Here is a 15,908-nt window from a genome sequence, read left to right on the forward strand (position 1 = left end):
CTTCAGACGCAGCGGTGCGCGTGGCCAAGACTCGTGCGCATGCTCAGTAGCAACCCCCTCCACCCCTTCCCCGAAGATACTGAACTCTATGATAAAGAATGGCGGGGCGGGGCCGGGTCAGGGAGGATGTGACGTTGCGGGGCCAGCGCGGAGTGCCCGCTCCCGTGGAGGCTGGGGCGCGCTCGGCGGCCATGGCGCGCTCGGCGTTCCGTAAGGTGGCTTTGGCCTCTTGCTTGGTGCTGTGCGTGTCGCTGCTCCTGCCCAAGGTCTTCCTTTCGCGGGGCTGGAGGCAGCAGGAGCCCCGCGGCGCCGCGGCGCCCACGCCGGCTGCCGTGCCCGAGGGTAAGAGGCCGCTCTGAGGGCCACCGGGCGGCCCTTCCCTGAACCCCCCCTCCTGTTCCCAAGTTGGCTTATCATCATCATCATCATCATCATCACATTTATCTCCCGCCTTTTCCCCCCTCTTGCAAGGAACCCAACGTGATCCCATGGCCCCCCTCCTCCTCTCCATTTTACCCTCACAACAACCCTGTGAGGTGGGTTAGGCTGAGAGTCAATGACTGGCCCAAAGTCACCCAGTGAGTTTCATGGCAGAGTGGGGACTAGAACCCGGCTCTCCTGAGTTCCGGTCCAACACTCAAAACCATCGCCTTTTGCTAATTTATAGTGTCTCTACTTGGGACGAGTGAGCTACAAATTGAATGAAATAAACCACAGTTCTAATCTACACATTATGCAAGTCTTAGTTCATTTATCCTCACAACAAAGCTGTTAAGATTTCCCTGCTAGGAAAATGAAGCTACCTGAAGCCATATATTGAGCATAAGCCTGAATAAAGAAAGTGTGGAGTGTCTGTGTAAGAGAAAGAAGTGGGCTCAAAGCCTTACTTTTTGACCGGCCACTCGTAGTACAAGAATCTTTTAGTGAGATCTCATTTCATGTTTTGTTTCTCCTGCCTAAAGAACTACTTGCTCTTTTTTTATGTTTCTCCGTTTAGTTGTGATCTCACAAAGTAAAATTGCAAACTTGTTTTCTTGCTTTGTGAATTGCTGCAGTTGCTGTCTGGACTGTAGAATTAAAGTTTCAGTATTCAAAAGGGTTTTCGTACCGTCTGTGCTACAACTGCATTTATTTTACATCAGTATGTTAGGCTGTAATCCTGAACACACTAGGAGTAAGTACCCTTAAACTTTGCACTTGCTTATGAGTAGACATGCATAGAATTGCACTAATACTGTTTGGGTTTGTGTCATTGGTATAGTAAGTTTTTGAGCAATCCCTTGAAGCATTAGTTTGCCATCATACTGTAGTCATCATGTTCTTTTTATGTTTTAAAATTACCATGTTCATAATTGTTTTGCTACTTATGTTATGCTTTGGGTATTTTATATAATAAAAGACTATTTAAACTGCTTGCATTGTGTTGTCCTGCTTGCTGCAGTTTCTCTCCCCCACCCCTCCAATTCTCTGCTGGGCAGCCAACCTTTGTGTCAAACATACCACGGCAATCATTTTCATTATTATCCTAGTAGGTGTCTGTGATTGTACATGAGAAATTACATGGTGACCAAGAATTTCTCATATATGGAAAAAGTCAGAATCATGGTTAATACTGAAGTATTTCTGAAACTTCTTGCCTGTGGGGGCTGTTGGGGGGGCAATCCAGGGTCCCCACTCGTGACTTTGGATATGACATGCTGCCTTTCTACACGCAGGGAGTCTTTGCTTGTTCCTTCCCACCTGTCTGAATCCAAGAATGACTATGTCAGACTTGTGCTATTTCTGTATGCTTTAATTGGTTTAAAGGAAGATCCACCCTAACATGAATTCAGCAGAGTAATAAACACATTTTAAGAATAACTAGACAGTGTTCTAAGAATTCAGAAAGTAGCTCCCATCTTCCTAATAATTTTGTGTTCAATTACTAGATTTCCGCTTCAAAGCCATCAACCTGTGAGACTGCGGTTTTAAGTTTGAAAAAGTGAAGGATGAATCAAAGGAGACTTGAATAAACAGTTTGCTTTAAACACTCCTGCCAATTTAGTGCATTTTGTTCACTTTCTGTTGTAAGAGACATTTTCATGAGCGTGTCATCCATTTCCTGCTATTTAATTAATCCAGGAAGTGGTCGTGCTGATACATTTGTTATAACTGTTTCTGTAGCCATCATTTATTTCAAAGCATTCCTGCTGTATCAACAAGGCTCCCTTGTAAATAAGACATAGCTTCATGATGACATAGCTTACATACCATACATATGAGAGCCAGTGTGGTGTAGTGGCTAGAGTGCTGGACTGGGAGTCAGGAGATCTGGGCTCTAGTCCCCACTCGGCCATGGAAGCTCACTGGGTGACTTTGGGCCGGTCACAGACTCTCAGCCCAACCTACCTCACAGGATGGTTGTTGTGAGGATAAAATGGAGGAGGAGGATAATTATGTATGCTGCCTTGAATTCCTTGGAGGAAAAAAGGCAGGATATAAATGAAATAAATAAATAAATACCAATAATGAACTCAGTTCTCTGAGTGCTGATCCTTATATAGCCAAAATAACACCTTCCACACACACAAAGAGTGGTAACAGTAGTTTCGGGGAAAACCCAAGATTTGCATAAGTATGAAAAACTTGAGAGGAAACTCTAAGGGGCACCCAGAAACAGCCCAGTGAGCACTAGGCATGCTCCGTGGGCACAGAATACTGAGAGTCAGGATGGAGGCAGGGGTGGTGATGGTGAGAAGAGACTGAAAATTTGAGGAGAGGGAATTGAGATCTTGAAAGAAGGCAGGCCCCATTTGTTTTAATAATTCAGTCAAATAAACCACACAAGCTTTTAAAGAACTGCCTTGGCAAAGAAAGGGTGAAAAATATTTTAGAATCAAAGCTGCATCTATGTTTTTGGAGACTGAAAAATGCATCTCCATACTGCAAAAGAGTGTAAGGGAAAACCCCAATTTTAAAATAGGGGTCTGCCTCAGCTTTCCCCAACTTGGCGCCTTCCAGATGTTTTCAATTTCAACTCCCATCAGCCCCAGCCAACATGGGCAATGGTCAGGAATCCCAGGTGTTGAAGTCCAAAAACATCTCGGGGGCACCAGATTAGAGAAGGCTGGTCTGCAGTAACAATAGAAAGTAAAGACAAAAATTATTCTCAAGCCATTTCTTGCCTACTGGGGAGTAAGTGTAGCATATGCTAACTGCTGTGGTGTGTAAAGGTGTGATGCAACCATCCTCTTGTCTAATAGTTTTGGATCATCTGTGCATGAATTAGCATGATAACCCACACATATGTGATTATTCAGTATGTGGATTTTACATTGCATGTGCATGCACTGGGGAAAGCTGCAAGTTTACACAAACAGTGTTACAGAGAAATAGCACCAATATGTGAGAAATACTTGTATGTCTTCTGTTATTACTTGTTCTTGCGAACTTTGAAAGACAGCTGACATCACAGAACATTTTTCATTAAAAATTAACACTGACATGATTGATAACTATTTTATCAATCTCACCTCATGGGAACATATAAGAATGAGTAACCATGAAAGAATGATGGTGACCTTTTCCTATACAAAAACAGAAATAGATTGACATAGCTTGTAAAGTTCAATGGCGTTGGAACTTGACTGCTACAGCTAATCTGCAAGGTGTATATTGATGCCTTTGTAAAAACACAGGGTGCTCACAGTACTCAGTGGATCGTGATTGGGATCTAACTGGGTGTTGGTTGCAGGGGAGAGTGGGGAGTCGCCCACAACAGTTTACTCAGCCAGAGATTCTTTAGCAGTGTTTGTCAATGCAGTCTCCACTGACAAAGAGGCTAGCTTTAAAAAAAAAGAAAAAAAAAAAGTGTGTCCCTTTGGCAGTGGAAACAATAAAGCTCCAAAACAACTGAATTCTGGTTTGTGTATAGCATATTTCTGTATACAGCCTTGTAGGTTCTGTCCTATCTTCCCTGCTAATCTTTCAACTTTTACTTTTCTGCTACCGGAGCAGAACGGGAGGGATGTTTAACTTGGCTGGCAATGTCTGTCTTAGCAAACTGTTGGTAGCATGGGCAATCACCCGTCATTTTAAGCCTTTCCAAGTACATTCAGTTATCTAATGCTAGTTCAAGGGGATCCATGCCAGCTATTCATACAATGATTTAGAACCCCCCCCCCCTTTTAGAATTCTGTTTCAGAATGGATCTTTTTAACCTTGATTTTCAGGGAAGACCAGCCAGTTTCCTCCAACAATGCATCCCCCAGTATCTCCAGAAGTCAAACTGCCTGCTACCCATTTTCCAAGATCTCATCTTGCGGAAGCAGTTGCCAAGGCTAAGGGTGGTGGAGGAGGAGGTAGTGGTGGTGGTGGAGGAGGAGGCAGCAGTGGGAGAGGCCTTGTGGGACAAGTCATCCCAATATATGGATTTGGGATCCTTTTATACATATTGTACATTCTTTTTAAGGTAAGAACGTTATCCTTATCTTAATCCTTAAAATTACAGTTGCATCAATATGATCTCTTCAAAATTTTGAACTAGCTTTAAAGGAGGCATTATGGTAAAAGGTATTTATTTCAACCCTGTTGAATATTAATGGGAAAGAATAAAATGACTGAGCAGCACATCGGTGTGTTCCATATAATTGACTTTGCTACAGCATCTGCCATAGTGATGGGTTGTGAACCCAAACTGAGTGGTGTAAGCACAGTTAAATAGTCACCACTAAGCCTTTGAACAAGTAGAAGGCACACAGCTTTTGAGGCTGGTTCTGATGCTCTGAGGTCAGGCTTTGAACAACCAGATTTTACTTTATTGTTTTGCTACACAGAGGAAAATACATTAACCTGGATTTAAAAGAAGAGTCATTTTGCAACCTATCCTCCCCTGACAGTGGGTATTCTGCTCACATAGGACAGGGAGGATACTTCAGAATGATCCCAGTTTTTAAAAATCTATCATATCAATTGTACTAAGCATTTCTTGTCAGATTTTAGTTAACCAGAATTTCAGTAGTTTCTATCAGGCGAGGCCAGTGTTTTTCCATTTCTGGTCTAGTTTTTCACATTGGGTGATACCCCAACAGTGTGCGAGTGGAAAGGAAAGCTCATCCAGTCGGATTTTCTCCACACCTGCCTCCCTCTCTCCCTCCGAAAAAGCCTCTCCAGAGGAATGGGGGCACCTACCAAACATTGTGGGCTGTGGCTTATGTGGCAGCAATGGGAGGAGAAAACACTGAAGTCAGGAACTTTGTGCAAGCAGTGCAAGGTTTCACACCTCTGTAAGACACAGCCCACAGGGTTCAGTAGATCTGCCTTATCCACTGGAGCGGCTCGGGGAGATATAGAGGGAAGAGGAGAGGGAAAGACTGCATGGTCTGCCTTCTGCCCACACAAAGTTGGATATCGCCTATTAAGTTTTTGATTCAGATCAGACAACAGAAAACCATCATCACATGCCAAAGGAGAAGATCTAAAACTTTCAGTTTCAACTAACTACAGTTCCCCCAATGTTCAAAGTTGGAGAGCGTGTGGTTTGTTTAAGTTCTAGTGGGAACAAGCCAGGATCAAACCATTGTTTCTGATCCTGTTTTGTTTGCTAAGGGCACAATCCTATGGGGATAGTCAGCCGCCTCTGAACTCGGAGGCGGCCGACTAGCCAATGCAGGCCGGGTGGAGCGTGAAGGGGTCTCATCCGCCCTCCAGCTGCCCTGCATCTGCGGCTAGGCTGATTTTGGCTGTCTAACCAGAGCACCTCGGAGTTGGGGTGGGGGGAGGCAAGACAGCACATATTTATTTATCTATTAGATTGATTAGCCACCCATCTGGCCGGCTAGCAGCCGCTCTAGGCGGCGTACAATACATAGTAAGCGTAATGGCGCATCCATGGTCCCCGCCCTGCCCCCAGCAACGCCCCCTTTCTCCCCGCTCCGTGCTGCTCTTCCAAGTGCGGAGCTGGGGACAAACCACAACTCCTATGAGGGAGGGGAGAGTCAGGTTTCTAGGGACTGAGCTCGGAGAGCTGGCTCAGTTCCCAGAAACCAGAAAATACTATGGCGGTTCAGGCGCTGTCTAGTGGCCATAGGATTGCACCCTAACTAGTGTTTAAACAAACCACAGTTCGTTGCGTTTGGACATCATGGGAAATAGTGATTATTTGAAAATTGGAAGTGGGAGTTTACGGTCTCCTCCTCTGGTATGCACAGTGAGTGAGCTCAAGGTTTGTTGTGGCTCACTCACATAATGGGAAGTGATGGTTTCCCATTATGTCTGAACTGAGCCTTTTTCTTTTTCTTGATGCCTTTTAGAGATGCCTTTACCACTGTTCCTACAGTAGTAACCATTTCCAATTAACAGCTTTCTTCTAAAGGGAAAACCACAACAGTTGAGCAGAAATGTCCTCCTTCAGGATCTGGAAATACAAATAGGAAGATCAGTAAGTAGCATTTGCAAGATTGACTTGAAATTGCACCCAGAATTGGCTTTCACTAGGAAAATACATCCAGCATTGCAATGGATGATGCAGTGGGATTTAGGTGGTGGTGGTTGTTAAATACACTATATAAAAACATACTCATCACATTGCACAACTAATCAACTAGCAATAAAATGCATGCCCTGAGGTGCTTCCAGATCAGGCTTTAATTGTGTAATAGCCCTGTCTTCGCAGAATTTTATAGGGGCCCCAGATAATGTCATCTTCCATTTGTAACCCTCATGTGCTTTCCCACCATTTCTTCTGTCTTTTTTCTTTCCACAAAAACCAGTCAAGGGTGGGGGAATAGCAGTGCAATGTCTTCTGAGTGTAGCATTAGGAGACATCTGGACAACCTGTGATCCTCCAGATGTTTTAGCCTACAATTCCCATCATGTCTCACCACTGGCTATACTGGCCATGGTTCCCTCTAATGGTTCCCAGCAAACAAGTTCCAGTTTTGCTTGCTGTGTGCTCAAGTCAAGACAATCCATTCTGATTTAGTGGAGTGAATAGGTAGAGCTGCTGCTACTGATGCCTTTTGGGACTGCATGTGTTTTACAGCTGACTATGAGCTTTCCCAACTTCAAGATAAGCTGAGAGAGACGGAAGAGGCCATGGAAAAATTAATCAATAGAGTGGGACCCAACTGTGAAAAGTATGTGGTTTTTTTATTTTGTTTGTTGGCAGATTAAAAAAGGTGTTTCCCTTTTTGTATTTCTATGCAGAATAGACAGCAAATTAAAAATTTCAAGTAAAATATGCTTTTAAATCAAAAGATAAATCTCTTGATGATCAAACAGTTTTCTTTCTTTGTTATTTGGACACTACTTTGTCATAGTTTCCTTTGCTATTTCCTTTTATGGTTCTGTGTTTAAATCAAAATGTTGAATTTCACTTTTCCTAAAAGATATGCGCACCCATGATTGTTCTTGTGGTGTTTCTCCTAGCTTGTAGTTCTGTAGGCCTTTTGAGAAACATAGAGATTGAAAAGAGATCATGCCAACTCTGTCTGAGTGGTAAATTCTGAACCTCTATAAAAGATTCACTTCTTTAAAATATTCTCTTCTGAAATTCTGTTTCGGAAGAAATTCCCGTATTTGTATCTTTAGGCAGTGTTCTCTTTGTCCATGGTGGGTGGGTGGATGGAATAAAGGGGAGTTTCACCATATGGAAATTTAGTGGCAAGGGAAAAGGAGATTGGAAATCTCTTGTTTAGGGAGACTGAAACAATAGAGATATACCTTTTATACTCTGTATTAGTCTTAGTGTATATGCTATTTGTCTGAGCAACATTTGTCAGAATCATCCTTACTGCCTACTAATGTAGGAATGTATATAAACACAGACTTCAAGGTGCTGCCTCCTCCTCTCTGTGCCATGCTGAAGAGAATGACTTACTTGCTGCCATTCAAAGCAGATTGTATTTGCCTTCCAGCTATATTCATACCTGAAGCCCTATTCTCTTTCCTTTAAGTTTTGAAGTTTCCAATATGGGCATTTTTACTTAGAAGTAAGGTCCACTAAATTCAGTGGATCTTCCTTTTAAATAAAAGTGTCAAGGATCAGTGGTGCAGCTAGGTACTTTTAGACCTTGAACTTAATTATCTCATGGGGGGGATTAATTATCTCATGGGGGGAGCAGCTTTAGATAGCCATGCAGTTGTGAAGCACAAAACTAGCATTTGTCTCCCGCCACCCCACACAACCACTATTCCATGCTTTAAAATTGCTTCTGTGTTCAGGATATGTTAGAACTACAACAAAACTGTTTGCCAACCCTGATCAGGCCCACCAGGGCTCCCAGTCTTGCCCTCGGGGGTTCCCCAGGTGGCCATGCCCCTTCCCTTGGCCCCACCACCTGTTTGTTTCCTGGCTTTTGTGCAGTTTTTTTCCCCATTCTAAAATGGAAATTCCCTTAAAGCTTGGTTACTGGCAGGAAGAGCTTGACGCTAAATATGCTGGTATTTTTGGTATTTTGACACTGCCCATTTTGCCTTTCGTCCCACCCACCACTGGAATGTGGACCCTGATTGCCCCTCTGAAATGGAATTCAGTCTTCATACTGAAAGAGGTTCTGCACCCCTGACATAACAGGCAATGGCTTTGCAAAAAAAGGTGTATATTAGGCAAAACAGCACACATAAATGCAAACACATTTTCCTAAGGATGTTTAACCAAAATATTGCAAACTGATGCAAAAATGGGATGGAACAAACTAAAGATTGTAGAAATGAGAAACTGAAATGGACAGATTCTTCCATCCATACTCTTGGGCGTGGTGCTTCGGATGGTAACCCCATGACTGTGCCACAAACAGTAGAATGGATTCCTTCTTATAAATCTGCAAGATCAGAACCAAACACATTTTCTTTGTTTTGCAGCTGTCTGCTGGTTTGCTTCTTTAATTTGAAATAAAATTACATAAGTAATGCTTTTATCTTTCTATGATATTTAATCCACATGGGAGGAATGATAATAAAAAATGGTGAGCCACTTGATCCATTCTAATAAATGAAAAATGGAAATAAATAAAATCTCACTCTTTCCATTTATCTCCCAGTCCCTAATGCCTTTGGGTCTATTTTATAATTGCTCAGTATCGAGAATTTATTTTACTATGAGCAGTAAAATGAATTGCTAAATAAAAGAAAAATAGGGACTTGGCCAAAGATTTGGGTGGTTATTTCATGTCAACATATGAAATGCAGCCACCTGCTTCCTTTGTGCCTCCCCTGCTCCATTCCCTCTCTGCCCTTTCCCTTCGCTCCCAGAATCAGTGCTGTTAGTTGACATGCCACCACTGAGCCTTCACTGCAGCGCGTTTAGGATTTTTGTGAGCATTCCTTGAAATCAAAATAGTTCAGTCAAAGGGTAGGGAGTGCTTACAAATGAAGGCATCAGTTTTACTTTTTATTTTATTTATTTTACTTAGGCTATTGTAAGGATTCTATTTGAGACTGAATCTAGGACAGCCAACATGTAAATATCGCCTATATATCTAAAGACAAAAGTTGAATGCACTCTGATTTAATATCTCTATCTAACATTAGGGCACTGGATACCTTAAGGGCATTTAATGAATTTGTGTCAGTGGCCCAGTTCATTTGTGTCAGTCGCCCTGTGGTTTTCCACTATGGGAATGAGCCACTGTTAGCTACTGTGCTTGAACGCTTCCCCCTCTCCTCTCCTCTCCTCTCCTCTCCTCTCCTCTCCTCTCCTCTCCTCCTTTTTCACATGCCAGAGGAGGAGATCAGAAGCCTCTGCTTCTCAGTTTCAAACTAACCAGAGTTCCCCTTGACATCTCAAGTTGGGGAATTGTGGTTTGTTTAAGCTGTAGTTTGAGAACCAGCCAGGCTCTGAAGCCACAGTTTTATCCTGACTGGAGCCCTGTGGAGGCTGGTGGCTCTGATGTGAGTGGGGCAGTGAATCTGCCCAGGGTTTCAGTCAGAACTCTAAAGGAGCTTTGCGCCTTGGAGAGCTCCTTTAGAGTTCTGACTGAAACCTGGAGTGGATTTGCTGCCCCGCTGACATCGGAGCCACCAGCCTCCACTGCTTGAGCCCTTCCCAGACGTTTGCTGAGGGGTTAACCGTAAGCGTGAAGGGAGCTGGGGATGTGCCCTTCGGCCCCAACCTCTCCACTCCCCACCCCTACACATTGATGGGAAAGATCTGCAGGGGCCGTTCACCCCCTTCAGTGCTCTGCTGCATGTAACCAGGAGCCCTGGCTTATCAGTGGCCCCAGTCACATGTGGCTCTGTAACCACGTGCAGCTGGACACAGTTACAGTACTTTTTGGTGACCTTCCCTGTCAAAACAGGGAGGCCAGGAGCAAAGGGGTGGAACATGCGTCCCCAGCTCCCTCTATGCTTACCCTTTTTGGACAAACCCTTGACAGGGGCTTTGCTGTCGCTGGCTATAGCTTAAACAAACCACAGTGCAGGGGTCCCCAACACAAAGCCCACCGGCCTAGCATGGGGACTTCCAGCAATACTTGCGAGGCTCTCCACTTCCTGCCCCTTCAAAAATATTCTTAATTTTAAAAACCTTGAAAAAGATTAGGGCACCAGGTTCTCCTTCCTGTTCCTGAATCTGCCACTGATCAGCTCTTCAGCACGTGGGAAGAGAAGGGAAGAGTTGCTTCCTGGCCCCACCCAATCTTCTTCCATCCCACAGACCCTTACCCTCTGTGCGCTCTCTCTCTCTCTCTCTCTCTCCCCTCCTAGCCCCTAGCCTGGCTCTTTCTCTCCCACATACCCCTTTATCTTGCTGTTTCTCTCCACTCCCAGCCTCTAGCCTCGGTATTTCTCTTCCCACCACCTCTTTGTCTTGCTGTTTCTCCCCATCCTAACCTCTAGTCATGCTCTTTCCCTCTCCCTAGCCCTTTGCCTTGCTATTTCTCCTTCCCTCTCAGCCTCTAGCCTCGCTATTTATTTCCCCACCACCTCTTTTGACTATCCAGGCCCCCACAGCAGCCATTATATGACTAGCCACATCTTCCATGGGAACCATTTTGTGGTGGTGCCCACAGCAATTTCTCAAATTCCCAAATGTGCTCACGGTCCAAGAAGCTTGGGAACGGAACCCCTGCCATAGTGTGACTTTTCTCCTGTTACATTTTGCTTCTTTATCTAGCGCTCAAACATCTTTATTTAGTGCTCGAACATCTCACATCTGATTTATATTTCAAGAAATAGGATGTCTGTCACTCCAAATACTGGATCATTACACTGAATTTGAAAGGTAGAAGTAGGCATGTTTGGGGTAGTTATTCCTTTAAGCGAGCCTACCCCAACCCAGCGTCCTCCCGACCTGTTGGGCCACAAGTCCCACCATCCCCAGCCACCTTGGCTTCCTGTGATGGGAGTTGTAGTCCAGCTCATCTGGAAGGTGCCCAGTTGGAGAAGGCTGCTAAGCAGTGGAGGCGCAGCCAACAGCCAGAGCAGTGCAAGCTTCGCTCTCCTCGAGTTCTGTGCATACTGATTAGAGCAGGAGCCAGGATGGCAACCCACTCCTGTCCAGGGCCTCCAGTGCAGGAGGCTGTATGGAGGGATCATCACTGCTCCATCAGGATGTTCAGTTCTGTAGTGCCCCTCCCATAGGGGCATATAAAGCATGCCATGGCACCATGTATCCCCACGCCATTCTTTTTTTCTTTTCATCTATTTCCTTCCTCACCCAAGCAGAGGACAGCAGTGTCCCCCACACACACACCCTCAGTTAGTCAGCCTTTCTGTTATAACATCAAAACACCCTTAAAGGCTTGTACAGAGGGTTGAGAATCATTCCTCTCAATTTTAAAGTCTAAAATGGGTGGGCAACTTGTGACCCTCCAGATGTTTTGGCCTACAGCTCCAGCATCCCTCACCCATGGGTATGCAGCCTAGAGTTGGTGAGAGATGTAGGCTAGAACATCTGGAGGGCCACAAGGTGCCCACCCCCAGTCTAAAAACTCAAACTTTGTCAGTCATGAAGAACAGTAGGTTTGAGTTGTGTGGTTTTTAATTCATGTTCCATAGTAGGGCCCAAAACGTCACTACTGACCAAGAGAAAAGGCTGCTTCAGCAACTTCGAGAAATTACTAAGGTCATGAAAGAAGGCAAACTCATAGATGGAATATCCCCAGAGAAAGAAGCTGAAGAGGCTCCTTATATGCAGGACTGGGAAGGTAAGGAAGAAGACCTTTCGATTCTATCTGAAGGAAGAGTGTGGGTTTGTTCTTTTCTTTCCCTTTTTAAAGAAGAAGCCATTGTCATAGGAAGCCATTCAATATTCAAAGGCATCTGAGGACCGAGTTCTCTTAGTCCTTCCACGTTTCTATAGACTTGGAAGAAGAGGGAATCTCATTGGTTACTTAAGTGTCTCAGGCTAACTCTGGCATGCTGTAGCACATGCCTGACAGCTTATAGGGCTATTTTTCAAAATTGAGGGGCAAGAGGGCCCCTTGGTAACATCTGGGGCTGTTGTTGAGGTTAAGGTAACTTCCCCAATGTCTCTGGGAAGGACTACTTTGTCCTGCGTTAGGACAAAGGATTTTAAAAACAACCAGAGCCAGCACAAGGCATTTTGCTACCTATGGTGAATGACAAGATGGAGCCCCCTGTCCCAATTCCATGTACCGGACTGGCCGACTGGACTGGCAGTTGAAGCTTACTTCAACCCTGGTGATGGGACAGTGTCCTCCACCACACCCGAGGTCAGCAGGCTAATTTAGGGGAAGTAGGGCAGGCTGTGTGGCACACGCAGCTCTGTTGTCTTAACACCTTACTGCTGTTCCCCTACCTCCAGTCTGATGAATGAGGCGGCTGCCTAACAGTAGGCCCTGAAAAGAGCCTTATTGCCACACCAGTGTCTTCCCAGAGACCAAGTGGCGTAGTCCCTTTAATATCCCTGCCTGTCAGTCCCTCCACTTGGTCCAGTGGTTCTACGGGCCTGAGGCTTTCTTCTCCAGAAGGCTGCGCCTTACAAATAGCCCCATGCAAGTTGGGTGGCTGTGTGAGCCAGCTCCACTGCACAATGATCCTGGGTTTAGGCAGCCTCCCCCAACTGGATGACCTCCAAATGTTTTGGACTTCAACCCCCATCAGCCCCAGTCAGCATGGCCGATGGGCAGGAATCTTGGGTGATATAGTCCAAAACATATGGAGGGCACCAGGTTGGGGAAGGCTGAGTTGAGGGAAGCTTTGATCAGACTGGATTACAGTGAATATACTTGTTAATGAGCCGTTATCCACAGGTAAGCAGGGAGAGAGCAGATTTGCTCTAGGAAGACAGTGTGCCATCAAAAAGCTAGTTTGTTAGACATGGTTAGCAGGGATCCAGCATTATGTCTAGACCAGTTCCATATGGATTCTGGGGAGCCAAGCCCATTGAGAACTAGTTCTCATTCTAAAAACAGAAGCTCCAGTCCATTAAATACGTTTCAGTGCCAAAATGATCTTTCTGCACTGCTGTCCTAAGCACACTGACTTGAACATTAAGTGCAAGCAAAATTGAAGTCAAATTTAGAAACTCTTTGAACAGATCTGATGATGTTATGAATTAAGATGTTCCATCTAAGACAAGTTTATTTTATATCCTAAGGTTATCCAGAAGAGACCTATCCTGTCTATGATAATTCTGATTGCTTCAAGCACAGACAGGACACGATTCTTGTGGATTACCCTGATCCAAGCCAGCCTTCTGCTGAAGAGATAGCAGAGAGAATGGAGTTTGTGGACAATGAGGATTGTTTGTGTAGTCAAACCCTTTTGTCTGCTCTCACCATAGTGAACGATGGCCTTGTGGCAAGACATGACAAGGAACGGCATATCTCATTCAGTGAGCAGAGTGGGGCTGGCCACAACTTTGAGAAGTGCTACTGTTGTTACTATGAAGAGGACGATCCTGCTGTTATAGCAGAGAATGCAGGATTCTACTCTGATAGCTGCAGTGAAACAGAAGAGCTGGCCAAAGGAGAGCAGTTGGTGGATTCCGACCATGAAAAAGCAGAACCCAAAGATCAAAAAGATGCAAATCCTGATGAAATCAGCATTCTGAGAAAGCGAAACACAAAGGGACTTGAGTTGCTGGGAGACTGAGGACCATGCATAATCATGTCACTTCTATGGACTGTGATCTTTGCTTTTAGGACAAAGGCTTATGTTCTCTGTCGTGTACCCAGCTGAAATCCCGTAGCAATTGCTGCTTCTTTGAAATGAATGTTAGTGGTTCCATTGTGGTTCCTTGTGGTGCCATTTGCTCACAAGTTAGTTAGCCTGGTAACAGAAGTACAAACTGCCTAGTCTGCACTAGCCTTCCAAGGAATTTGAAAACAAGATAGGTTCCCCATTATTTCCAAATGTGCTTTCTTTCAGTTTGTTTGTTTTGGTCTCCTGGCCTGAAACTTAGCTTCACTGCATCTCCTAGTCCTGTAAGAAGTACAGAGTCATGCAAGAACAGAGGAATTTCCCATCAGAGTTCGAATCTGTGGGCCAGTTCACATGATTGCTGCAGCCTACAGTGGCTTATTTAAGCCACAGTGGGTTGTGGTGTTTGTGGGCAGCCATTTTGAATATTCATCCCCCAGTGGGGGGTTGCTATAGTTTGTTGTGTCATCCAAATCTGGGTGGTAGGGGTTTTCTGAGGGTTAAACAACCCGTAAATGACTCTCTAACAGACCATGGGTTGAGGGTTTTTTAACCCTTGTCCACCCAGGTTTGGACAGCATGACAGGCTGGGCCTTGAATAGGCAAGCTGCGCCCATCGTGGCTGAAATAAGCCATGGTGGGCTGCGGTGATCATGCAAACCAGGTCTGTGTACTTATTTCCTAAGGGTAGAGCTGGACCTACCATTAGGCAGGTTGAGGCAGCCCATTTCAGGTACCATTAAAGGGCAGCAAATTATCCATTATCATATTTGACCACTATGGAATGTGGATTTTTATTTTTTTGCCTCTGTCTTGGACTGTCTTTTGCTAGCAGACACAAAACCTTCATGTTTTACAATGGCTGAAGTTTTATAAAGCGAAGAGGGTGTTTTAATACCATCCCTTCCATATAAATGCTAGTTGATTGTCTTGGCTGGTAGGCAAGATGCTCCTGTATGAATTAGCTGAGTGACCATCCCTCCTTCTCTTCCTCTGTAATTAACAGAGAGCAGGGGATCTTTTTCCTACATCATCAGTGAATGTTTAAGGGGAGTGAGCAGTCCATTTCATCTCACCTGTGGCTCAGCTTTTGCATCCCTTCCTATAGCTCACGGCTTGTATTCACACAATTCCTTAACTTTTAAGGGCAATATTTTCAAAATACACTTCAGTCTAACTATGCTTGCCTTAAATATAACCAAAACAAAACTAAATTAATTGATTAGGGAGGAGAAACAAACCAATTGACAATGGCCAGTACCTATTATAGAGTAATTAAAAGTGTCTGCAAGAAACCAGAGAACTTCAGTAGCGCAGGGAAAAACTCAGAAACAAGGGGATGCCTGGGGTTAAGCAACAGAGGGAAGAAACAACTCTCCTTCTCTGAGGCCCAAATTATGCATGACACACAGTGGTTTGTAGCTTTTTTCCACTTTTTAAAAAAAACAAATGCAGCACAGAGGCTGCCATCTGGAGTAGAAAACCAGTGTGGGGAGGGAGGAGCTTAACCTGTCCCCCTATGCAGTTTTTCCACTACATTTTTTTTCTGGAAAAGGTTGTAATTATTTATAAATTGTAATTATTTATAAATTATGGTACATTATAATTATTTGTAATATATCTAGTTATATTTTGTAAGTTATAATTACTTGTTACAGCACTTTAAGGATTAGTTTCCTTTTTGAGCTTTTGGCTTTCAAAGGGATGCACAAGACAGAAAAGAAATTTGCTTTCTCCCATGTCAGTTTTTTACAGAACAATCCTGTGATGCATGTTTACTCAGATGTAAGCTCCACTGTGCTCAATGGTACTTGCTCTCAGGA

At 44.3% G+C, this 15,908-nt stretch overlaps 1 protein-coding gene across 2 annotated transcripts; it reads left to right on the forward strand.

The window, feature by feature from the left end:
• Positions 1–36: 36 nt before the first annotated feature.
• On the forward strand, positions 37–14,851 carry RIC3 (RIC3 acetylcholine receptor chaperone). Of its 2 annotated transcripts, none has more exons than XM_084854989.1 (6): positions 37–342; positions 4,212–4,450; positions 6,340–6,418; positions 7,022–7,115; positions 11,977–12,125; positions 13,541–14,851. In XM_084854989.1, exons 1-6 carry the CDS (start codon positions 99–101, stop codon positions 14,035–14,037), a joined length of 1,302 nt encoding a protein of 433 aa, XP_084711115.1. In that variant the 5' UTR covers positions 37–98; the 3' UTR covers positions 14,038–14,851. The 2 variants fall into 2 exon arrangements, with proteins under 2 accessions (XP_084711115.1, XP_084711116.1); XM_084854990.1 differs by having other exon boundaries at positions 13,727–14,106.
• The last annotated feature ends 1,057 nt before the right edge of the window (positions 14,852–15,908 follow it).

The sequence above is a fragment of the Heloderma suspectum genome, chromosome 1, assembly GCF_057233095.1.
Source record: "Heloderma suspectum isolate Gila_16-S chromosome 1, 16-S_ref, whole genome shotgun sequence".
Classification (NCBI taxonomy): Eukaryota; Metazoa; Chordata; class Lepidosauria; order Squamata; family Helodermatidae; genus Heloderma; species Heloderma suspectum.

Coding starts and splice junctions, on each gene's coding strand:
- RIC3 (XM_084854989.1), top strand. CDS start 99: ATGGCGGGGCGGGGCCGGGTCAGGGAGGATGTGACGTTGCGGGGCCAG. Junction 343..4,211: donor GCCGGCTGCCGTGCCCGAGG/GTAAGAGGCCGC, acceptor CTTGATTTTCAG/GGAAGACCAGCCAGTTTCCT. Junction 12,126..13,540: donor TTATATGCAGGACTGGGAAG/GTAAGGAAGAAG, acceptor TTATATCCTAAG/GTTATCCAGAAGAGACCTAT.